Raw genomic sequence first — 27,811 nt, forward strand, 5'->3', positions numbered from 1 at the left:
CACAGATACTTAAATACAAGATTGTTTGCCAGTTGAGTTCTTTCTCCATTTTCACTCATTATTCATGTAGCCATTTTCATTTCTTTATGTATTACATGGGAGTAAGCGTTTATCAGGGATTTAGAAGACTGGTTTGAAATTAAACAATATCATTTCTGTTAGAAGGGACACTGACTTGTAATTTAGGAAAGTAGGATGTTATATTTATTTGGTTCAAGATGGTCAACATAGTGAAGAGGTACAATTTAAATTGGATATCAATCACTTCTAGATGGTCGACATACTGGCAAAATCATTATGGCAAGTGAATAGATACATTGATAACTAAATATCATTGCTTCAAGATGATCAACATACCAGCAAAAATATTGGTAAGAGATGAGGTACAGATCAGCTGTGTAAAATGTATGTGGAAACTGGAGAGTGTAACATTTTTGTTTAGAGGGAAATCTCAAAGGATCAAAGTAGATAAAAAAAGGAGACAACATATTATGATATTCATAAATGTCAAACCAAATATCACAGAAAGTTTTGTATAGTATGGCTGGTAAAAAGAAATGTTTGAAATTCTTGAATATAATTGCACTCACACAAACAATGTATATGTATGTCTACCAGATCAATATCATGTGAAATTTTTAGACTAAAAACAAGACATATTGTCATGCTTATGAATGGGTTACACAAGAGATTTTCGCACCATAGAACCATCACATTTTTAGTAATAATTGCAGTACACCAGAATAGTTTATTTTCTGGCCTAATGTCTGTAATCTGTCCATTCACTACTCTTTATTACTACTACTCTAATAAACACCATGCCAAAGACAGTTATAAAACTTCACACAATGACTCATCCTGAGGTCGAGTTGGTTAAAATGTAAATAAAGTAAAACCCATCCAACCCTTCTGCCAGCAAATAATAATTGCTCAAAATGTGTGGTCTATTATAACAGGCTGTGTAGTAAAGCCATGTCAAAATTCAGCTAGGTTAGAGAAGGAAGAATACCCATAATTATTGTAGATTTTATTTTTTATTCACAGCTCTTGTTAAAATATTACATGCATTTAAAGCAGTATAATTTTTATTTGAAGTTAATGTGAAGTTGGTTGGCATTATGGCATATAAATTGCCTAAGTAGATGTAAAATTGAAGTTCAGCCTCAGAAAAATATGTGAGGTAGAAATCTAAGGCCTCTTGACATGTGCTGTAACCCATATAATCTGCCTTCAAGGCTGGGCTCAAAACTGGGGGTATCAGTTGCATTTGCAGGACAAGCAGTGGCTACTGGTGACCTTTTTGTTGCATATCTGTCAGAAGGCATTCAGCTGCCACCTAGAGATATTCTTAACTGGCCATTTTCTTACTCCTCTACCATGTCATGTTGCTCAGTTGTGTGGTGTGGTAGTGGTTGTTGCCTTATTAGTCATGTAATCCTGTACCATGTCATGTTGCTTTTGTGTGGTGTGGTTGTGGCCGTTTGCCTGTATCATGATACCTTAAGACACAATCCTTTCTTTGGTGTCCAGCAAACTTTTGTAGCAGCTGGTCTTACCGATGCAGTACAACCCCGTTTTTGTAGTGGTCATTGCAGTTGGTGGAAATGGAGTGATGTCACTCTATTGTTCTCTTGGAGGCATATGAGGTAGAGGTGGTTCTTAAGGCTGGTCTTTACAACTTGTCCTTGAGATGCCTTTGGCCTTACTTGTCTCTGTACTGCCTGCTTCCATTATGAAGTACATCTTGGGGCAGAGACTGGTGAACTTGGAAATGGGTTTCCTTGAGTCCTCATCCTTGAACTTCCTATGGCCTTGTTTTAGTTGTTTTGTAGGACAGATGCTCTTTAGAAAAGCTGCCTACCATGAAAAATGTTGTACTTCCAGTATTTAGGAGCGTACTGCAATACATACCACAGTATACCACAATTATATTAGTAACCAATAATTCAAGTGTTCTGGGGCAGGGGCCTGACACCTTTTTGTTTAGTTTCTGTCTGCCAGATGCTGGAAAAATACCTTGCTCTGATTTATAGCAAAATAACACCATATTATATCCATGATATTATTTGAAAAAAATATTAATTATCTTGAGATAAAAGAAAAGAAAATATTTCAGTTCTAAGAAAATCACAGCACCTCCCCCCAAAAAATAAATGGCCATTATCTTATTATAGATGAATTTGCAGTGTGTCTGTTAATTATTGTAAAAGTTGTAATCTGTAAATTGTAACCAAAATGGGATGATTGAGTTTACACTATAGCTGACACTGTGAAAGACATTGTGCTAACATTAGAGAGCCTATTGATGCACAAAGGAAGCATTAATACTGAAGTCCAAAATTTTCTAGCTACACTATTGTCATAATAGGCAGGGATATTTTGAGTGAGATGCCAACACCTGGGCAAAATGTTTGTCTGAAGGGGCCAGTAAACATAAAGCATTCATTCAACAAACAAGAAAATAATTAGTCGATGTGTCAAATTATATAAAATTCAGACAGAAAACAAGTGCATTCCTGAAAATTGTAGAATAATTCACAGACTTACCAAGGAATATATATACTTAACATATTTTTACATACTTTTTTGAAAAGTTGGATTTGGACCAGATATATTTCATAATATTCCATTTGGCCATCATTTTACATACAAGATACATGTCAAGCATGCAATTAAATGATCATAGATATAATAATATTTCTAATATTCACTGTTAATTTGAAGAAAGATAATTTTTTTAACTATGTTGCCAAGAACAATGAAATCACAAAATATGTTTATATCATTTCTTTTATAAGAAGTTTCCTTGGAAATTTCCATAAATTCCTTACCGATGGATACTACTGACATACTGGTACAGTGAAAAAGTAAGGTGGCATGTGCCACCTAAAAAAGATACAACGGTATACTTGAAATACCATGCACCTCTTCTTAAGTGTAGTTGCTTGTCATAGAGTTGAGCATCTTTAGCCATATCACAGTAGGCATTTCAGATTTGATACTCAGCCTTGTTCCCATAGTGCTCGTTGATTGTAGTAAAAATCATGCATCGGGTGCTTATTCAGGCTGACAATCATCTGCCCCATGTGGATGAGGCTGTTAAGCTTCAGGCTCCTTAACTGTTCCTTTGTGGAGTGTATAGAAACAAGAGCTACCAAAGATCTTTTGTAACTCAAACACTGGGTCAGCAGTCAGGGAATGAAGCCCTAAGGCCACACAAGATCCACTCACATACATTTCCTTTTTTTCTCCATAGTCTTCCCAAATGGAGTTGCTTATTTGCTTGAAAAATTCTTTCTTTAACTCCACCTTTGCCCAAGTTTACAGGTCTGTTTTAGCTGTTTTATGCCACCATCCATAAAGACTATGTAGCAGAAACTACATGGGACCTGCTCAACAATTTTTGAATGTGGCTTTTATCTTGATCACTGACATGGCATTTGACTGGCTTGTTCTATGCCTGAAAATCTACTTGATGATGTATGAAACATGCATCTAGTGCTGTTGGTTCTGAAAGGCTAAGATGTTTTCTTCTGACTCTGGTAATGACACATGCTGATTTTGGTTGCATATACCACAACAGTCTTAGGCATTTGCCTCCAATATGTTGGCCAATGGCTGTCGACCTGGAGATGCTGGTGGCAGATGTGCATACTTTCTTTGTGGCCACTGCTTGTATGCCAGATGGTCAAGGTTCTTTATCTTGTCATTGTGGTTCTTTTCACTGTCAGTGAGCAGCAAGAGATCCATCTTATGTTGCATTACTTCCTTGCTGATGCATACTGGGTAGAGGCCATTTTTCCAACCGAACTTGAACTTGTCAGGATCACTCACCTTCACAGAGAAGTCACATAATAAAGTTCACTTTGCCTAGGTGCTGTTGGTATTTGCCTGAAATAAAGAAAAGGATAAAGCAGATGCACCAATATGACCTGATGAGGAGTTATCTGCCCTTGGCTTATTTGACTTTTGTTATAATGCAGTTTTAAATAGCAGAAGCACTGATAAAACAAAAAATAATACCTGCCTTTACATTAACTATAAAATGAATTCTTTCAGAAAAGGCAAATAAATAAAAGCAAAAGAGCCTCTTTCATCCAGGTCCTTACGTATTATAACTCCATTGGTCATTGAAGGCAGTACCCATCATGCTGATAGTGGAACGAGAAGAGTGGTATTTTGCAGGTTGTCACAGCATTATAAAACAGTAAAAACATTTAATCTGACTCTTTGCATCCATGACTGATTATCCTTTATAATTGAATTGTTAATTGTAATATGGATTTTGATGATTATGATACCACAATAGTAGTTTGTGACAAGTACACAAGTCTGGTTTATGGTCTTTGGCAGACAACTTTGCCTTGTAAATATAAAAAACCTGTTACCATCCTGAACTTTTGGATGAATTTTTGTTTGTTATGTCTCATTTTGGGACAGTGTGCTCTCTACCTACAGAGACTGTTCAGCAACAATGGTTACAGGGTTTTAAACAAAGATATGTAGATTTTATGGTCTTGTAGAAACTAATATTTTCCAAAAAGTCATGGCTGTTTGTTACGTTTAGCAGGTGGTCACTTACACCAGAGCATTTTTATAGAAAATCAATCTTTGAATGATTTTAGTCATTGATAATGTATGGTCATTAGAGCTGACTTAAAGTTTTGCGGTAACGAGTATATCATGTACAATATGTCTGTCACATGGAATATTCATGTTCTATATAAATAATAACAAAAATTGGAAACAATGTTTTTGCCTTGTGGGGATGTAAATATAAATTTGTGTTGATTGCCTAATTTCTGGTTATCATTCTTGCCCTTAAAATAAAAATTGTTTCTTGCAGAAGATATGAAAAACTATAGTTTTATATTTTTTTTTATTAATTAAAATGTTATGTCCAGATCAAAATGTCACCAATAAAATTTGTAAGAAGATTAAATTATGCATCATACTTTTACTGGCTGATTGTTCATTTGCAATCCACCTTCGCCATGTATATATCCACTGACCTCCTTAGTTTGACCCAATCCCCAAACTGACCATTGATCATACTAAGTTGCTGAAGCCTGAGAACAATGGGCCAATGTCAGTTGCATTTCTATATTTGTCTTCTGTTAAGTGTATTGTAATGGGGAAAAACCCACAGACAGTAATCTTCATTTCATTTAAGCTATTTTTGTTTCATTAATGTTTATGTTTCATTTTAAATGTTAGTGGGCTTAGTAGCACCATCTAGTGTATTAGTTTTGGGTCATGTGATTCCATATACAAGCCAAATGTGACTGCTATGGTGGTGTACTATGAAGCGGCATTGTGTGAAGACATCCCCTAGCAAGTGAAGATTCCACCTGCATATATATATACAAGCCAAATGTGACTGCTATGGTGGTGTACTATGAAGCGGCATTGTGTGAAGACATCCCCTAGCAAGTGAAGCAGTATAACTACCCTGCCAGAGCAAGCACATTTGGTTTAGTTTGCCAGACAGGAAAGGGCCAGGTCATGGAATCTGAAAAGTATAGGGACAAGGTCTTTTGTGAACAAGGATAAAGAAGCTGGAAGGCTCATCCAAGAAATGCAGAAAATCTTGCGACAATACACATTTTAATGAAGGTCTCAGTCTTCTCTCATCATTTTGCACTGTTCATCTCTCTCTCTCAGTCTTAAGCAAGTAATCACGCTCGACCATGACTCACTCAATGACACAGTCGGTGACTCTGGGACCTGGTCAGCGACCTAGTCCGTGACTCAGCAACCCAGTCATTGACATAGTCAGGGACTCAGTGATGACTTGATGACCCAGTTGAAGACCCAGTCGGTGATTCTATGACCAAGTCAGCAACCCTGGTGACAATCGAGTCGATGACCCAGTGACTCAGTCGATGACACAGTCGGTGACTAGAGGGCACCCAGTCAATGACTCAGTAACCCAGCAACTCAGTTGGCAATCCAGTTGGCAACAAGAAGCCAGGAATAAGACGATATCCTGCTGGGGTAGTAATCTGTTGCATTTTGGAGCACCAGTCCTCAGACTGATTCAGTGGGTTATCACTCCAAATACAAAGACCTATCCTAAGGAACCTAAGATAGCAAGACTTTGGGGTTCTAAGTGTAGCCGAGGAAGTTTCTGCTAAAGTGTATATGATCTGGTAGATGGGATGTAAATAGTTTCTGAGTTATAACACAGGAGTTAAGTATCCTGGGGACTAACAATGGATAACTGGACCAATGTCAGTTGCATGTATAAATTAGTGTTATTCACATCCAGTAAGTGTATATTTGGTTATTGAATGGGGATTTGACCAATTTCAAATTTATAACCCAGAGGTAAACCTTGAGGGTAATGCTATTTGAATGTATACATGTGTCTTTTTCATGGTCATGGTTAGGAATATGATAATAAGCAGAGGATATCAGTAGTCTCCTTTAGTCTGTCCCCAAGCTAAGTCAGTGTGAGTGGGTAGAGATAGACCCTAGTGCATGACTCTGGTGTCCATGTCATACATATATGTATGCATCTGTGTGTGTGATTTGGATTTTTAATGTAGCTTTAACAATTTTTCAGTCATATCGCTATGATGTCTGCATTGTAACAGTTTATAGTGATGTCTAGCTCTGGGGCATCATGCTGCAGACATCTAGCATGATGTCCCACCCAGTCACATTATCCTGACACCAGGCCGACCAGTCCTAACACTAACTTCCTAATGCTGAGCGCCTAGCGAGGCAGCTGTTAGTACCATTTTTGTAAGACTTTGGTATGACTCGACCAGGGATTGAACCCCTGACCTCCCGCATGTATGCGAGACAGCAACACAAGCATTGTTTCAGTTTTATTTTAAATTATCCATACCCCACCCCAAGTTTACCCAAATCAACGAGATTAAAATTCACAAAACATTCGCAAAATTGACACTCAGTGGTATATGATTCACCCTTGTTAATGACACTCAAAGGTATATGATTGACCCATGCTATTGACACACAAAGGTATATGATTGACCCATGCTATTGACACACAAAGATGTATGATTGACCCATTCTATTGACAGCCAAAGATGATTGGCCCATGCTACTGACACTCAAATGTATACGATTGACTCTTACTATTGACACCAAAAGGTATATGATCGATCCATGCTTCGTATGACTATTTTTCATGGTGTTGGAGTAATTCAAGACCAATACAAATATTCTTCTGTATATGTATGGACAGACTGTGTCACAAGCCCATCATTTTAAAGTAGAATGATGATAGTTAGCATGATTCTATGTTTGGGATACAGACTGAGTGTTACAGTACAGGCATGCATTCATTTATTATGGAAGTTTACATTTATTTCACTACATATTTCAAAGGTAAAAAATAATCATTGACAAGAGAATTCATTTAAAGTAAATCTCCACTTTAGATTAAATTATTATCTCATAAAGTGATGAAGTTTTTGAGTTTTAAACTCCGGTTTGTTGTATGTTAAAACACATAAAAAGTTGTCTTAAACAATAGCATATTCAAATACAAAACAAAAATTTGATTCATTTAATGGACATTACAATCTTTGCTTGTCCCTTACTTTATCAAAATTCTTCGGCCAGCAGGTGTTCTAGGTGTTCTTCCAGATAATATGTTTGTTTTCTTTTAGGATAAGCGTCAAGAAGTTACCAACAAGTACTATCAGCAGATTTGCTTATTTCTGAAGGAAAAACCAGCCTTCCAACACTTAGTGGATTTTTTTGCCATTGACAATACCCTGGACTTTGACCCTCAGTTAGAGACCATAAAAAAGCGGATTGTCCAATTGGCTTCACAGCAGCCATATTGGGGAGCGGAAGTACCTGCTAATTGGCTCCCCTTGGAAGAAGCACTCATGAAACTCAAAGAAACTGGTATCAAGGTACAAGAAAAAGACAATTATATTGTGCAAATAATCTTTTTACAACATAGAGGTTTATGATATTTGTGTCTGTAACAGATGACATTTGAAATCAGCTAGAAATATTAACCATCAAGGGCATTACTGTTATACTCTACAGGTCAGGTAAAAATTGTTTTAAAATTATTATCATCTTGAAATACCCCTGAGTGACTTGTTTTTTCAGATGTTCATTTGTTACATCATTAATATCATTAACCTTAATTCACCTAAACTCATGAATATTAGTATGTGTAAGCATCCCAATGACATTAATGTGGCCATAATAAAATTTAATTCACTGTGAACTATTTGTCATTCAAGGATAACCTTATACTTTAAGCTGTTTTTATAGTGGGCCTCAATATTTCGGATCATATTTCACCTACGCTCATGCAAATTGATGTCTTTATAGATTGCAACATGTGTAACTAAGCTGTATAAAAACTAGGTCGCTGTTATGTAATTTTCAAGCTTGAGTGATATTTGTATTTTTTATCAATTTCTTTGTTACATCCTCTATGTTTTTAACCCAATAACACCTAGATTCATAAAACTTTCTTGGTCTCTATACTGATGAAACTGTTGATATATTTTTTACTAGTAATTCCTTCCTCAACATGGCGGCTTAGTCAGTAGTTTAAACCGGTGAGTAATCATTGGGCTGATGTCCATGCCAGCTGGGATCATCATATCTTTTTGCAAGGCTTTTTCACTCCCATTGTCTTAGAATCATTCCTCTATATATAATCCGTATATTCTCAGCCATCCAGTTGTCCTCTTTTAGGCAAGTTAATTTAGTTTATGAAAAACACCTTGCTTTAAAATTGCAAATCATGTCCAAGAATCCTTTTCTTAACAACAAGTGATAACTTGTATTAAAGCTATGCAGTAAATTGAATGTGACAATCACTTTTATAGGTATAATGGAATATCTTTACAGATGTACATAAAGTTGAGTACAGTGGTAGTGTAGCCTTTCCTTGGTGTCAGTATCTGCACAGATAAAACATATACACCTAGCCCTCGATAACTTGCGCATATAACCTAGAAGCTAAGTCACATGTCTTATAATCCGCTTTTTAGCTTTTCTTTTATTTCCCCTTTATTTGATTCAAAAGATGTAAGTAACGTGATAATACAAAGGAGGCCAGCCTTTAATTCAGTCAAACAATGCAACAAATACCTCCGGAAGTCAGTTATCAAAACACGGTCAGCACTTAATTACATTCTCAGAGAAATGCTCACAGATATAGCTGTTATGGTAGAATGACACATTATACATTTAAGTTCAAGAGAACACATTGCATTTATGATGATTACACTTAAAAAAGAATTAAAATGTAGAACCATAGCACAAATTTCAATTGATAAAAAATTATTTAATTTGTATTTATTTATTAAAGTACTGCCTCCACTCTGCATAAGTGACATTTTTATTGATCGAAATTTCTTTACATTACGTTAATTGTGGTGTGCGAGGAATGTCGTTTGGAAAGAAAATGTAAAAAATTGTATGACCTATTTTTAAATTTGACATTTCATAGTGTTGATTGAAATTTCCAGGTCCTATCTACCGTTTTCGATGATAAAACAAGCGATACATCAAAGTTTCCGTTACCAATTTTGATAGCGATTTTCTTCAAGTTCAACAAATAGGGATCAATTTTTGGGGTATTTTCTGGTATAAAAAAAATGGGATCCACGCCTGACCCCGCATTAAAAGCAAGTTCACGAGTTATCAGGGCGCGAGTTATCGAGGGGAGTGGTGTATATATATATATATATATATATATATATATATATATATATATATATATATATATATATATATATATATATATACACTGAACTTCATCCAGTCTTTCTTTCAAGGCCCTGGGCAACAGTTTGAAGTAAATGTCATAGCGTCATAGCACCCATCCTCTGGGAGGGAACAGATGTAGCTAATGTTGTGCATACATGTGCATTAGTTGTATCATTTTAGTTAACTTTTTGTGTTAGCTTGCGGTTTTTGTACACCATATAAATACTGTTATAAATACTGTTATACTCAGAACCATGAAACCTAGGGTTCAGGTGCTGCCAAACAGCAGAGGTGTTGATTGGTCCCTTCTAACATCCTGTAGCCACAGGTTCCAGGGTTCACTCACTAGATCAAGCCTCCTGGACTGGACTCAGGAACACCTAAGTTAGAATCTCCATGCAGACCTGGACTTGCATCCCATTCAAGAAGCTTCTGTGATGTGGAAGTTGTGCATCTTAGTTACCTCTACATACAAACCTTCTCTCAGTGGCCTCCTTGAATAATTTAAGGGATGATTTTTTTGTCTACAGCACTCTTACAGAGACTCATGGAGCCTGTACCAAAGACAGTGAGAGAACCAATTTTACTGTTGATGGCACTATTGGCTTAGCTGTTCCACCTTCTGGGGATGCTGCATTTGATTATTCTAAGGTCTTACTGGATCATGACAAAAGTCTACTGATGACTGCACCACAAATCTTTATTTGCTGGCTAAATCTCTGCATTGGCCTCTAAAGCTCAAAGGATAGCAACAGTGAAGAAGTACATTTAATCTGGGAAGCTCAATGACAACAATGACTAATTGCTTTAAGCAGGTACCCATTGAAACTGCCAGACTCTTTTTAAAGCTCCTTCTTGCTCCTCATTTGACACAATGGCCAAAGATGGAAGCCCATCATGAACACCTCCACCCATCCTAAACTGGGATGTAGTCATCTCCAGGTTGTAGCTACCAATCTTGTAAAGTTCCCTCTTCCCAACATTTTTAGTAAGTGCCAGACTCTTTCCAACCAACTGGGAATTTTATTTTGCTTCTTGTCTGGACAAAGGTTTTTAAATTTGGTCTCTTCCTTGGGCTAGCTTCCTAGCCCAGTGTCTTTAGCAGAATAATGTAATAGCAGCTCACTTCAGATCATTGAGAGTGCCAATCATCAAGAATTTCAACAACTGGTTGATACACGATGGTCAGTGATACAGTACAGTTACAGCTCATGTGATTTTTCAAAAGCCCCGACAGTGCAGATTTACTGTTTAAACATGAAACAATCCTCTCAGGAAATAAACCACTTCCATCTAGAAACAACAAACATACAGAAAACGGAGAATTTGCACTTAAATGCAAGCCACATGTTTAATACTTAGGTAGTAATGGCCCAGTAAAGAGGATGAATATTCATGCAGACAACTTTGAGGTAATTCAATTCTGACTGCATGAGTAATGGATTGCCATTTAATTGATGGAGCTAGATTGTTCTTTCAAAGCAGGATATTTTTTGTTCTTCATTTATCCAAAGACAAATTTGTATGAAGTTAAAAAATGGATAGCTTAGTGTCCTTTGGAATACTCCAAGTCAATGCAAGACAACTGTTTTCAAGCATTTACCCCCCCCCCCCAAAAAAAATTAAATGGTCTCTCCCTAATAAAGACTTGATTTCAGCAGTGCTCTTTGGAATTCAAGGCAGTAACCAGTAACACTATCATAAAATATTAAGATCAAATGTTGAGGTACATTTCAGCTTGGAAAGGTGTATTTCTATCACACAAAGCCATCAAATTGGCATGTTGTACTTAACAGCTACAGTTTTGTTCCTGTCATTAATATTAGAAGTTTGATCATTGTTCCTTATTACTCTGAACTCAGCTTAATGTTGAAATGAATAATAATGTGGAAACTTTTGTCAGATTTTAGAAGTTCAAAGATTTTAAATTCCGACAACTTCAGGGCATTCCCCATGGATGTCTCCACAGGTATCCTAATATTTGCTTGTTTAAGTAAGGGAAAGTTACACACACAAAGTGTGTGTGTGTGTGATCTGGAATTTTAGCGTAGCTTTAACAGTTTTTCAGTCATATTGCTATGATGTCTGCAGTGTGACAGTTTATAGTGATGTCTATCACTGGGTCATCATGCTGCAGACATGTAGCATGATGTCCCACCCAGTCACATTATCCTTACACCAGGCTGACTAGTTCTAGCACTAACCTCTTAATGCTGAGCACCAAGCAAGGCAGCAGTTAGTACCATTTTTGTAAGCCTTTGGTATGTCTCGGCCAGGGATCGAACCCATGACCTCCCACATCCTAGGCAGATGCTCTAATCACTAGGCCACCGGAGGGGTCATACACACAAAGTGTTTCATCATAATAGAAAAAAGTAATCAATCAGATAGAAATTATGTGTCAATCATAATATAGATTTAATTGTTACAATTATTAAAGCATGCATTTCCCTATTTGTGACTGTTGGATCACTGGCTATTGAGACAAGATAAAAAAAGGTGCAAACTAATTTCTTTGAATAGTATTTGGCATGTTTCTATATGTGGTATACCATTTTGCATTTAATTAATGGTAATGTGACTGAGTGGGTAAAATGTGTGGCACATGCATGCAAACACACACACTTGACTTTGGAACTGTTACATGAGGTCACGAATTTGCACCTTGACTGGTGAAAAAAATTCATTCTTTCTTTTTCCTCCCTCAATTTTCACTAAGTAACTTACACATTAATAAATCAATTGTTTGTTAGTTTTAATGAGATTTTTGGTTTTACTTTTTCCTGTTACTTAATTTAAAACCTAAAGTAGTAACACTCCATTTTTAAGCCTGAGTGATGCAGTCTGCAATCTTTTTCAAATTATTTTATTCTTGGATAGTTCATGTGATATGAGATAGACAGGAAGATGAAAATTCTATGGCTTGTTGTACATGGTCCATATGTCCTGCTACAGCAGATCTCGGCTTACTTTTACCTTCCTAGGGGTGTCAAGATAAAGACTGTTCCACCACAACAGCTGGTAAATGGGCCTATCAGAATAAGCCTCAACTTCAGAAGTCTTGACTATGTTAAGAACTTGAGTGATTATTCTTAACGGTGGGAAGGAGTAGTTGTACAGTTCATCACTTTTCAAACTGAAGGCAATTAAAGTAAGATTAATTGTTTAAAAAAGACATTATGGCCATACACTGAACAAACACAAAGATGTAATCTCATCATCCCGGTTTATAAGACGTGTATTTTAATTGGTTGTTCAATATATTTCAGGCCTCCTGTCACTCTGAGGAATCTTTGTTCTCACTCTTACAATTCTTACTCTTGACAGAGATAGAGATGGAGATAAAATATGCTGAATATAAATCCTGATAATTAAAATTAATGACAATTAGCTGTGATAAAAAATATGGAAAATTGACCCTGTCAACTTTCCTTTATGAAAATCACACATGGAGTTTCATTTATCACTGACAAAAACATTGTTGTTATTTCTTTCTTTCTGACAGGTTATTCCATACAGTCTTGTTGAGGACATGAATCAGGCAGGATCTATTCCAATTAAGACGGCAGAACAACTGAATCTATTCCTCCGGTTCCAGCATGCAATAGGCACCATTCTTTACTTTGGGTAAGAAAGAATGACCCCTGATTGACTTTTATGCCACTAATTATTTTACCAGTGTTGTGTGTCACCCAAAAGTTTTTTAATGTAATTAAGACAACTAATCACAATCTGGGAAGGGGAATACATTTGTTAAAAATTACAATAGTTGACAAATTTATATGTGATAAATTGTACATACACTTTGACCTATGCATAACAGTGTATAATCTAAAGGTATAAATACTATTATTTGCCGAAAAAATAAAAAATAAATCCTCTTCTTCAATAACCTAGCATTTATTTTCATGTTATTCAATGCAGTGTTCAAAATAAACATTGTACTTTCAAAAATTGTATCAGCTGATGTATGAGGGTTATTACAAAACTTTGTTATGTGTGAAAATAAATAAAGCATCAGCATTTTCTCACTCTACCATTTTTGTTGTGTTATTGTGTTAAAACATAAGATGAGACGCTGTGTTCCAACTATCAATAACTTTAATATACATAAGTGACTACTGTGAGGTCTTAATACAGAGTGCTATCAAAGAGGCAGACGCCTGTAGATAGTACCAGTGGAGCCATGACTCATGCACAGAGGGTTCTGATTGGTCAGTTACAAATGTATAATGTTACAATTTTAGAGCATATTTGTGGAATTTTATCAAGTTATTTCCACAGTGTGTCACAGTCTAATATTTATGAGGATTTTTTTATAGGTACTTTGTTGTCACTCCAGATTTTAAAAAAATTGTTTTCAATGTATTGTGCATCAACAGGTCATCTAAGTCCTTAGGGAAGATACATGTACATGTCTGACATTCTTATCAGCAACATTACCAGATATTTGTATAGGTCTTAGTTTGCAGGTTATAGTCAGTTTCATAGATCTTTCTTAGGTTATAGTCAGTTTCATAGATCTTTACCAGGTTATAGTCAGTTTCATAAATCTTTACCAGGTTTTAGTCAGTTTCAAAAATCTTTATCAGATTTTTTAGTCAGTTTTATAGATCTTTACCAGGTTATAGTCAGTTTCATAGATCTTTATCAGTTTATAGTCAGTTTCATAGACATAGAACTTTATCATATTACTGTATTGTCAATTTCATTGATCTTTATCAGATTATATTAGTCATTTTCATAGATCTTTACCAGTTTATAGTCAGTTTCATAGATCTTTACCAGGTTATAGTCAGTTTCATAGATCTTTATCAAATTATTTTAGTTTTATAGATGTTTACCAGGTTATAGTCAGTTTCATAGATCTTTATCAGATTATTTTAGTCAGTTTCATAGATCTTTACCAGGTTATAGTCAGTTTCATAGATATTTACAAGGTTATAGTCAGTTTCATAGATCTTTATCAGATTATTGTATTGTCAATTTCATAGATCTTTATCAATTTATAGTCAGTTTCATAGATATTTACCAGGTTGTAGTCAGTTTCAAAGATCATTACCAGGTTATATTCAGTTTCATAGATCTTTACCTGGTTATAGTCAGTTTCATAGATCTTTACCTGGTTAATGTCAGTTTCAAAGATCTTTACCAGACCCACCCTCAGATGAGATCTCTTATGTGAGAGTCTTGCTGATCAAGGGTCAGAAAGGGGAGGTAATTTTTTTATTGAATTCTGGAAGGTATCTGTAGAACTGGAATATAAGCATAAAAACTTGAGAGCATGTCAGACTACCACAGACACAACCATACAAAATTCTTTCAGGATAGTTTGTACTGAAATCATTTTGAATTTAGATTAATATAAGTAGTATGATATAGCATAGTATTCTTACTTGATTATATTCTTGTAACTACAAAATCAAGCAGGTGAATTGTATGGGCAATGAAGTATGTCAGCATTTTTGGTGTTTGACAAATGTTTTTCACAACCACTGATCCAGTTTTGTATTCACTGTGTAACATTAAATTAACATGTTTTGTTTTTGATTTGTTTTTTTCTCTAAATTATGTTCATTCTGTCTCTCAGTACTGATTGTTTTATATAATGGTGAGATACTTAAATAATTATAATTTGTACATTATATTGATGATTTCTTTGTATCAAGCAAGACATTTACTGCACCAAAACATAAGAAATGAGTCATGAAAATGTAACATAAAGAGACAGATCATCTCTTTAGTAATCCTGTGGCATGTCAGAATTTATTTAGCTCTTTCTTTTTGAACCAAAGAGGTACATTCAGTTGGATTTGTCCATCTGTCATTACATACTTTGCTCTGTCAATCCTTCCTTCCTACCTTTCCATCCCACTTACATTTTGGCAAAATAATTCCTTCAGTTATTGCTGGATTTCAGTCAAATTTAGTATGCAGCCAGAATTGATGAATCCTTAACTGAACAGTATCATCAGTCAACATTATCATTTTTAGGAACTTTAGCCCAGATTGTCAGAGATACCCACGTTCATTCTGCACAATCACTCCCTTAATTATTAGATAGTGTTTGCACCAAGTTTGGTGTGGATAATGATATTGATGAAATAAATCCCTTCATTAGTCTTGTTTGTGACCATATTTGTCTGCTCCTTGATATTACCAAGGCCTTTACTATGTTTAATTTTCAGAAATTTGCATCACTGGTTACTGGAGTATTAACCTCAGACTGTCAGACCTACCCACTTTCATTCCTCTACAATTACCCCTTAATTATGTTACACAAATTTGTGAAGCAGTTTCATTTTCATGAGACCTTAGTTGAGTTTGTTTGTCAGCATTATTCATTATTTAGCAGAGTTATAGCCCTTGGCTGTTGGACCTGATGACTACTTGCCTCCACTCCCTTAATTATTATTGGATTTCAACTAAAATGTTATAGCACCTTGATATTGAAAAAGACAATAAAAAGCTGTGGACATTAATGAATGGTTTTGCTTGTTTATTAATTGATTTGTTTTCCATTTTAGCAAAACCATTCAAGACAAGATTTAGTGATAATTACAATTTGGAAAAATGGATGTAAATGTTCTACATGTCATATATATTAATTGGTATTCAAGTTAACAGGTCATTTCCATTTAGTTTTTAGCACTGATTTTTATCTCTTCTGGTCATGGACCAGAAGAGCTTATGGGATGGCCTGTTGTCAGGCATCTACCATCTGGATGTTGCACAAGTTTTTTTTATCACTACTCCACCTACACTCTTTGAAGGATAGCCATGAAATTTTGCGAGCACATTCCTCCAAAGGTCTGCTTTGCCCTTAATAAAATTCATTCTGCTTGGGTATTCATTATTGGCTCCACATCAGCCAGCTTTACAAAATTGTTTTTCATTACATCTTCTGAATGGAAGGCCATAACAAATTGGGGTTTTCACTCAAGGACTTCTTATGATGTCCAATATGGCCAACACTGTAGCCATCTTAAAAATCTTATCACTAGTTGTCCTGAATGGATACTCATGTAATGTGACTTTTTGACCAGAATACTTTGTATAATGTCTAGTTTGTCCTTAAGGAAAATGGTTCCGCATTGGCATCCAATATGGCTGCCACAGTGACCATTTTGAAAATCATGTTATCACTACTTCTCATTGTATGAACATCTGGGTTTTATTAACAGACTGCTGATGATATCTAGTTAGTCATAAATAAAAATTGTGCTGATCTGATATCCAATATTACCATCACAGTGGCCAGCTTTAAAATCTTATCACTACTCCGTTTAGATGGAAAGTCATGTCAACATTGGGTTTTCCCCAGAAGGCTTTTGATCTCTGTATTTTTGACAATAGCATGTCAATTCTTTTGAGGGACTCTTGTTTTGCATCTTTTTCAATAATATTAGATTAAAAATTTTCTTGCTTCATAAGTCTTTAATGAAATGTACAATTTTACAAACTTGCTTTTTATATACTAATATCATCTAGGCCTTTAACTTAAATACAAATAGTCAACCTATTTGTGACTTAAGTATTAAGACAAAGAGCTGGTAAGCCTTCTAGAACCTATAAGATCAAAAGGTCATGTCAGCTTCTTTACATTATCTTAAAATACAATCCTTAATCATGGTAAAGTTAGCTATGTAATAATTTGTTTACAAAAGTTAAACACGCAATATAGATATACTTAAAAGTCCTGAAATATTGTGATAAATTATTCCTTTTATCTTCAACAATTCAGATGATATTCACTCTTCTTTCAAACATTTCACACCTACTTCATAACTCTAGGTGAAGGACTATTCACCTGGAGTTTATGTTCAATAATAAATATCTGCATCATACATTTTAGTGTGGAAGGCTTGAAGGACTGGGTTGTTCTCAATGCCCAATGGCTAATTGATGCCCAGAAGTCCCTCATTGCCACAGAGGCCATTGTTTTCAAGAATAACCCTGCTATCCTGGAAATGTGGTTTGAGTTCAGAGATAAGGGAAAACTTGCTCCTGAACTGATAGGTATGTATTTTTAAGTTACTTGGAAACTCTTAGTCTTCTTGTACCATATTGCTTCTTTAGATTGCAGTCTTTTTTACTTGCCCAAGTACAGATTTACAGTTGGAGTCTCTTATGTCACTACAGTCAAGCACAAGCAGCATTTAAACACAAATATTGCGAGTAGATTTTTCCAGCCATAAACAAAACTCCGTAAATGTGTGACTTTCACAGGTATGTGGCTAGATTTGTATCTTGAGGTCAACTAATTATTACACCTGACTTTACCTCAGAGTGTTTAGTCTGTATTTTAGTATTAGTCATGTATGCCCATCCAGAAATTACATACATCCCAAAACTTAACTCATCAAGCTTTGTGTTGGCCTTTGACAGACATTATGGACATCAAGTGAAAATGTGGATATTATAAATGTCATATTTCTGGTGAGTTTTTCAAAATTATTTATTATTTTTGGTCTCACATGTGAAGCATAGGCTAGAAATATCACTTCTCTGATGGTGTCTTTGTTGTTGACATAGGGTTCATGTGTTGTTTTGACACTTGTATTATATTCTCTAGCACTGTTGTATATACACACATGAACCTTGATGGGTGTATTCATTGTAGAGGATACAGCTCATCACACTAGCACTGTTGTATATACACACATGAACCTTGATGGGTGTATTCATTGTAGAGGATCCAGCTCATCACACTAGCACTGTTGTATATACACACATGAACCTTGATGGGTGTTTTCATTGTAGAGGATGCAGCTCATCAAACTAGCACTATTGTATATACACACATGAAACTTGATGGGTGTTTTCATTGTAGAGGATACAGCTCATCACACTAGCACTATTGTATATACACACATGAACCTGGATGGGTGTTTTCATTGTAGAGGATGCAGCTCATCACACTAGCACTGTTGTATATACACACATGAACCTTGATGGGTGTATTCATTGTAGAGGATACAGCTCATCACACTAGCACTGTTGTATATACACACATGAACCTTGATGGGTGTTTTCATTGTAGAGGATGCAGCTCATCAAACTAGCACTATTGTATATACACACATGAACCTTGATGGGTGTTTTCATTGTAGAGGATACAGCTCATCACACTAGCACTGTTGTATATACACACATGAACCTTGATGGGTGTTTTCATTGTAGAGGATGCAGCTCATCACACTAGCACTGTTGTATATACACACATGAACCTTGATGGGTGTATTCATTGTAGAGGATACAGCTCATCACACTAGCACTGTTGTATATACACACATGAACCTTGATGGGTGTATTCATTGTAGAGGATACAGCTCATCACACTAGCACTGTTGTATATACACACATGAACCTTGATGGGTGTATTCATTGTAGAGGATACAGCTCATCACACTAGCACTGTTGTATATACACACATGAACCTTGATGGGTGTATTCATTGTAGAGGATCCAGCTCATCACACTAGCACTGTTGTATATACACACATGAACCTTGATGGGTGTTTTCATTGTAGAGGATGCAGCTCATCAAAGTAGCACTATTGTATATACACACATGAACCTTGATGGGTGTTTTCATTGTAGAGGATGCAGCTCATCACACTAGCACTGTTGTATATACACACATGAACCTTGATGGGTGTATTCATTGTAGAGGATACAGCTCATCACACTAGCACTGTTGTATATACACACATGAACCTTGATGGGTGTTTTCATTGTAGAGGATACAGCTCATCACACTAGCACTGTTGTATATACACACATGAACCTTGATGGGTGTTTTCATTGTAGAGGATGCAGCTCATCAAACTAGCACTATTGTATATACACACATGAACCTTGATGGGTGTTTTCATTGTAGAGGATACAGCTCATCACACTAGCACTGTTGTATATACACACATGAACCTTGATGGGTGTTTTCATTGTAGAGGATGCAGCTCATCACACTAGCACTGTTGTATATACACACATGAACCTTGATGGGTGTATTCATTGTAGAGGATACAGCTCATCACACTAGCACTGTTGTATATACACACATGAACCTTGATGGGTGTATTCATTGTAGAGGATACAGCTCATCACACTAGCACTGTTGTATATACACACATGAACCTTGATGGGTGTATTCATTGTAGAGGATACAGCTCATCACACTAGCACTGTTGTATATACACACATGAACCTTGATGGGTGTATTCATTGTAGAGGATCCAGCTCATCACACTAGCACTGTTGTATATACACACATGAACCTTGATGGGTGTTTTCATTGTAGAGGATGCAGCTCATCAAACTAGCACTATTGTATATACACACATGAACCTTGATGGGTGTTTTCATTGTAGAGGATACAGCTCATCACACTAGCACTATTGTATATACACACATGAACCTGGATGGGTGTTTTCATTGTAGAGGATGCAGCTCATCACACTAGCACTGTTGTATATACACACATGAACCTTGATGGGTGTATTCATTGTAGAGGATACAGCTCATCACACTAGCACTGTTGTATATACACACATGAACCTTGATGGGTGTTTTCATTGTAGAGGATGCAGCTCATCAAACTAGCACTATTGTATATACACACATGAACCTTGATGGGTGTTTTCATTGTAGAGGATACAGCTCATCACACTAGCACTGTTGTATATACACACATGAACCTTGATGGGTGTTTTCATTGTAGAGGATGCAGCTCATCACACTAGCACTGTTGTATATACACACATGAACCTTGATGGGTGTATTCATTGTAGAGGATACAGCTCATCACACTAGCACTGTTGTATATACACACATGAACCTTGATGGGTGTATTCATTGTAGAGGATACAGCTCATCACACTAGCACTGTTGTATATACACACATGAACCTTGATGGGTGTATTCATTGTAGAGGATACAGCTCATCACACTAGCACTGTTGTATATACACACATGAATCTTGATGGGTGTATTCATTGTAGAGGATACATGAACCTTGATGGGTGTATTCATTGTAGAGGATACAGCTCATCACAGGCAAATGAGGTCATAATGATCTACTTTTCATGCTGCAATGACTTCACTCAGCGTGTGGAATATATTTTTCTCGGAGCAGACAAGACATAACATTCTTCATATATATAGTTCTTGTTGGTGTAAAATGTATTAAATGTAGTAATTCTTATGCACACTATTAGTCCTGAAACATGGCAAAAAGTATTGACATTCAATAGAAATCCACATATTGTACCACCACAATGCTCCAGTACTTTTTTCCAGAATTATCCCCTATTAGCTGCATAGGTGTTAAATATACAGTTTAAATAACTATCGTGTAAGCAATGATTACACTAGTAATGATTACACTGATAATAGCAATGATTACACTGATAATAGCAATGATTACACTGATAATAGGAATGATTGCACTGATAATAGCAATGATTACACTAAATAGCAATGATTGCACTGATAATAGCAATGATTACACTAAATAGCAATGATTGCTCTGATAATAGCAATGATTACACTGATAATAGCAATGATTACACTAAATAGGAATGATTGCACTGTTTTGTACTTCATCAAACATATGAGCACAGCATCACATACATGTACAAGTGAATTTTAACCAAATTTTCTATTTATTTGCATTCTAATGAACCCATGTTAGCTTCAATGTCTTGACTCAGGTTTTTAGCTGTACTGGCCTGTGAGCATGATAACACAGACAAGTATAGACGAATGATTTTATCTGTACTGGCCTGTGAGCATGATAACACAGATGAGGATGGATGAACATTTATATATGTACTGGTCTGTGAGCATGATGATGCAGACAAGCATAGATGAATGATTTTATCTGTACTGCCTGTGAGCATGATAACACAGAGAAGTATGAATGAATATTTGTAGCTATACTGGCCTGTGAGCATGATAACACAGACAAGTATGGATGAATGTATTTTATCTGTACTGGCCTGTGAGCATGATAACACAGACAAGTATGGATGAATGTATTTTATCTGTACTGACCTGTGGGCATGATACACAAACAAGTATAGATAAACATTTTTATTTGTACTGGCCTGGGGGCATGATAACAAGTATGACTTAAAAAGTTTTTGAAATAATTAGTATATATTTGTATAGATTATATTAAAAATAGACCATATCAACAGCACATCAATTTTTGGAGACTATTAACATGGAACACACACACAATAATAACATAATGTTAGTCATTTGAGTCCAAAGAGGATGATTCAGTGCAGTCATCTGTGGGCATGGAGATGACTCTGCAGTCCCAGTCTTGACTTGCAGAGTTGATGAAAGGTGGAACATTGGAAGTCTGTCATAGTTACAGCATGCTGACCTGTGGCGACATCTGAGAGGAACTTTCCATTCAAGCCATCATGGAAACGCCAGATGATCTGTGTGAATTTGCATAGGCAGTGATACCTTTCTAGTACAGACCAGAGGGTCTCTCTGTTGACTGAACTGAAGGCCTTGATGAGGATGATGAAGACAAACTATAGGCCCATGTTTTGCTCAATGCATTTATCTAGGACCTGCATTGCAGTGAAGATCATGTCCACTGTACTGCATCCCGGCAAGAATGGAAAACTGTTATTGTCCTTTTTATTTCAGTTGAACACAGCAAATGGCAAAATTTTGTGAATTCAATCAGTCACACAGTTTTTATTATATCATCATCAAACTTGGCAAATATTATGGTCATCATGTAAAACTTATTATAGTCACATAACACTTTTCTCCCATGACTTTCTTTAAACATTTTGTCATGTATGACAGAATCTTGTGAATAGAGCTAGTCTTACACATTTCAATACATGATAACCATCCTTGTAACATGGGAAATCATTGTTTGAAGATGCACATATTGACAAATAAATGTGTTCCTGTAATTTTCCAGAAGTTATTGCCCCTTGTTATTGGCAACCTGATGAAGTTATTGCCCCTTGTTATTGGCAGCCTGATGAAGCTATTGCCCCTTGTTATTGGCAACCTGATGAAGTTATTGCCCCTTGTTATTGGCAACCTGATGAAGTTATTGCCCCTTGTTATTGGCAACCTGATGAAGTTATTGCCCCTTGTTATTGGCAACCTGATGAATGGCATGTCAGAATCCTGCTGTCCGATACTTCATTTTTTATCAGATTATGATTATGAGCAACATGGGGGAGTTTGTGAACACTGGTATGTTGTATGTATCTTCAGTATTTATGATGAATTTGATTATGAATGTCATCTGTCATATTAGTAATAGGGACGTGTATCTTTACATGCTTTTATCATACTTGCTTTGAGAGGTTATATCACTAAAATCTTAATTCTATTATTAGTGACGTCTGCACATGTTAATGAATGAACTTGCACCAAACATTGTTAGGAAGTCACCAATTCATTGATCTCTGTACAGGGATCCCAATGTTGTGAAGTCACTTTCAAGAACAAGAGGACAAATAAATGGCACTTCATAAAGTTAGGAAGTTGTCAACTACTTTATCCCAGGATGGATCATAAGCACTTCCTGGTGTAAGGAAAGGACAAAATAAACCAACTCCTCTAGTGGACTCTAATAAGCTTATGTACAAGCTGCAGTTGTATCTGCATCATCTTGGGTAGGATGCTGGACCCATATCCCAGTCAAGTTGTTATGGAACTTAAAATGCATGCCATATGCATGTATGACTTAAAATGCATGCCATATGCATGTATGACTTAAAATGCATGCCATATGCATGTATGACTTAAAATGCATGCCATATGCATGCATGACTTAAAATGCATGCCATATGCATGTATGACTTAAAATGCATGCCATATGCATGTATGACTTAAAATACATGCCATATGCATGCATGACTTTTTAAAATTCCCATGTTGGTCTCTTGAGATGTAAAGTAACAACATTGGTCATTGGCGATGATTTTAAGCTTGTCATGGCAGAGGGGGCTGCAGAGAAGGTGGGGCAGAAATTCAACTTCCTCTGCACCATCGAATGCAAGGAGCCTAATTTATTCTGACCATAACGTTTTAGTCAAATACTTATTCCCAGAAACATGTTCAGGGCATGGTACTGCAGCTTATGAGTTGCAATCAAGCAACTTGAGATTGACTGGGCTGCATAATCTTTAGCCTATTTTGCATTGAAAAGAATGGTTCATTAGGGTGCCAGGGCATCAACATCAAGGAATTTTACATGGCACATGCAGGCATCAGATTCTGAATGTAATGCATGTGCTGTGGTCATCCTCACAGCTCTCCTGTGTGCATAATCCTTCATCAGTTTGACACAGTAATGTTAGAAGAATGTAGGAACTGGAGGGTAGTCACAATCATACATGAAAGAAGGCCTTGGTGTGTCACTGGCATTACTGTGGAAATGTCTTTTTGATGGCAGCAGTTATATACAGCCTATTTGAAGTGCTGGAACTCAACCCTCACAATCTGCCTTCTCATGGTGACAGGGACTTCACCTGTGTTATGCAGCATATGGAGGAACATTTCAAAATGTCACAAGAGGGAATTGCCTGACAGAGATCAATCACAGGAAGCTGGAGGAATGGGAAAGGTGAGTCCATCGATAAGAAAGAACCAACATGACTGTGGCTTACCCAGAAAAAAAACCTTAAGTGTGTAGTCATCTTTAGCGACATCACCGGCATAGACATACATAACAGCAAAAGCTAAAAATATTGGTAGGTGGTGGAGCCTATTGTCCATTCCTGGCCACAGAGACTTCATTCAGCAGCTTTAACGTCAAGGAGATGGTAATAATGAGTATGGTCATCTTCTATCCCAGCAGGTTCATGGCCATGGGTGAATGCACCCCAAACAAAAAATAGTTTGGCCAACCGTGCCATGAAATGACTTGTATGGCTATTAACAGACAACTTTCCACAGTGGAGCTAACAGGATTTGCACAAGTGTGTTCATGTATCCACCCAGTCATCCCTGCTTGCTTTAGCCACCACTTCAGCAGTCCCAGAATAACAAGGCTGCTCACAACAACCATGGCTGGGTCCCCATCATGTTGCTGCATTGTTTAATTTTTCATCTTATATTTTATACCTCTGTAGAGGAGGGGAATGTCCTTCTGTCACTTTTGAGTACAGTTTCTGATGGACTGCTGTGAAACTTTGTAAATATTGTGAACCTGAACTTGTTTATATTTATAAATCAATTTCCTTGTGGTGTTGTTCTTGAACTTGTTGCCTTCTCTGTCTTGTAGTAAGTTAAGATACAATCTTGTTGACCCTACTTCACCAGCAGTTTCTCCCCTACTGATTTATAAAGTTGCACAAGCTGAGTCATTTCATTCATCAATTTATAATTTCCATCTTGATTGTCAGCAGGTTTTCTCAAACACTGTTGTCATATTCATATATCAAAACAAATGAGGGTTTCTTTACTAACATGGCCACCATATTTGCATGGCAAGTGTTATTTCAGACAACCATGATGTGGTTTATCATCTTGGTTAGGCTCTGAATAATTCCATACCTTTGGGAGTTATATCACTTTGAACCCATATACATCTGTGTTACACTGCTGGCCATTTTTATTTTGTTCTGTATTTTTCTGAAATATTAAAACTAGACTTTGAAAATATCAGATGCACATTACAGTGTTTATCTTCTATGCATGTGTAGTCCAAGGACCTGACCCTTTCACTGAATATGGAATTTTCAAGGAACCAGAAAGGGGCAGTGAGCAGGCTGATTGTTTACACTGAAAATTTTCATTTGGTTCAAAACACTATCAAGATTACATTGTCTAAGGGATTACCAGGCAACAGTCAGGTTAGAAATTGTAAACTGATGAATGAAATGTCTCGGTTCAGTGTATTTTTCTATTCTTGATGATTTTGCTTTTAATCAATAGGGTGATACAAACTGATGATTGTGGAGTGGTGTATGCATAAACTTATATTCTCAGTGTTCCTAATGTTAAAACGATATCAGCTTTCTGCATACCAGGGACCATTTATATGAAATGAGTTGCCCTTAGATCTTAGACACAAAGGACACTGTGATCTCATTTAAGAGTGCTTTTAAAAACTTGTCTATTTCAATTGCAAAGACAGACTTAAATACTTAATAATGATTATTTCCTTAATTATTGTCAGCATGTTTTTGTTTTGTAATTTAATGGTGTTTGTTTTTGTAATCCTGTCGTATATGTTTTTATGGGTTATCTAAGATTGTGAAATTCTTCTAAAGATTGGGTGCTGTACTTCGTTCACATTATTATTATTAGGCAAAAAGAAAAATATGTGTTTCTTGAAGACTTATCAGTTCCCATTTCTCACTGCCAGTCCTAGCACTTTTTTCCCCTATCAGCCCATGGTATAAAAAAAATCACAAACAGTCACATTAAATATATATAATGTTTAAAAATATAAAAACAACTACCTGCCTACCTTAATTTTAAATCCAGTACAATTGGAAACATATATTTTTTGCTTTATTATTATTGTGTGTGTGTGTGTGTGTGTGTGATCTGGATTTTTAATGTAGCTTTTCAATTTTTCAGTCATATTGTTACGATGTCTGCAGTGTGACAGTTTATAGTGATGTCTAGCACTGGGGCATCATGCTGCAGACATCTAGCATAATGCCCTGCCCAGTCACATTATCGTGACACCAGGCTGACCAGTCCTAACACTAACTTCTTAATGCTGAGCACCAAGCGAGGTAGCTGTTAGTACCATTTTTATAAGTCTTTGGTATGACTCAGCCGGTGATTGAAACCACGACCTCCTGCATCTGAGGTGGATGCTGTAACCACTAGGCCACTACAGTGGTCCTTATTATTATCATTATTATTATTGTTATATGCTATAGTTCGACACTTTTGCCATGAAATTTGGTAACATAATGGCCATCATCTGATCATGGTCATATCACATATCTGCTAGGACATAACCTGCCATGTAAAAAGTAGTTTTTATCTCTCAGATAACTGAACACAATCTTGTTTAGAAAAATATGATTTTTTTCAATCTTAAAAAGGAGAGGAAAAGCGAGAGAAACCTTTCATTACTAACATGATATATGCCCATCACGTGTAGCCTGTGCAAGCAGTCCTATTTAGTGCCATATGAAACTCTGCTTGGGGCAGTTCATATAGCTGATTGTCACAGAGTCAATTAAAAGACAAGGCAGTCAAAGATAAACAACCACCATTTTACAGATTACTTAATTAGCTGACAGTAGCAAGGATAATGTTGGGTTAAGATGTTGGTGTGGGAGATCTCATTTGGCTAAGCTGCATAGGTAAAGTACCGTAAATGGAACAACCCAATTTGCTTCAGGTTAGGTAAATCAAAGAGATAATGAATAAAAAATTGTTACTCAACTTTGCCTTGAATGTCTAAGCCTTCTGTAGTAATGATTACTGGTTATGATCAGTGGCCATGGATTTTTCTCTTTATATAAAATGCAAAATATGATTATTTTTCTAGTTGAATTTATATGTCAATCATTTTTTAAGACAAAATTTTTAAATACACCTGATGTTTGGATAATGCACCAATGGAGAGCTCACTTACAAAACTGGCATCACTTTTTGGGTCACACAAATGGACCTTCCTTGTGGCCACAAAAACACACTTTTTAAATCTCAAAATCTCCCAATTAGTACCTGGAAGTTTGGCAATGATGATATCAACAAATCACTTTGCTCCATCAAGTTTTGTTATTACACATTTTAATTGTCTTGTGGCAGTTTATGATACAATCGCATGAATGCAGCTAGTTGTAAAAAAAATTCTGGATTGCCATATAACTTGGTAAATAAAATTGTCAGTACCTGAAGATGCACTGATCAAGAAATCTGTGTTTCTAAGATTTTTATATGAGTTATTTATTGCCCTATTTAACTTACAGCTGGATGCCATGTTTGACCTAATTTTATGAATTTTAGTACTCTTGCAGTTTTCATTGGATTGCTTTGAAACTTTGTATGAATTATGGTAATGACAAGATGATTTGAATGTATCTGACTATTTTCAGAAGAGTAATTTGTTTTTTCTTTT

The 27,811-nt window shown here is 36.1% G+C and overlaps 1 protein-coding gene across 3 annotated transcripts in view; it reads left to right on the plus strand.

Moving 5' to 3' along the window:
* LOC149774883 (uncharacterized) overlaps window positions 1-27,811 on the plus strand; it is a 99,093-nt gene that overhangs the window by 57,511 nt on the left and 13,771 nt on the right. For all 3 annotated transcript variants that reach the window (XM_089944695.1, XM_089944693.1, XM_089944694.1), the window contains 3 exons: window positions 7,647-7,898; window positions 13,229-13,350; window positions 17,579-17,742. In XM_089944695.1, the coding sequence (XP_089800821.1) occupies window positions 7,647-7,898; window positions 13,229-13,350; window positions 17,579-17,742 (538 nt within the window). The remainder of the gene's footprint in view (window positions 1-7,646; window positions 7,899-13,228; window positions 13,351-17,578; window positions 17,743-27,811) is intronic.

This window comes from Sinohyriopsis cumingii, unplaced genomic scaffold, assembly GCF_028554795.1.
Source record: "Sinohyriopsis cumingii isolate HCF-2022 unplaced genomic scaffold, ASM2855479v2 utg000127l, whole genome shotgun sequence".
Taxonomy (NCBI): domain Eukaryota; kingdom Metazoa; phylum Mollusca; class Bivalvia; order Unionida; family Unionidae; genus Sinohyriopsis; species Sinohyriopsis cumingii.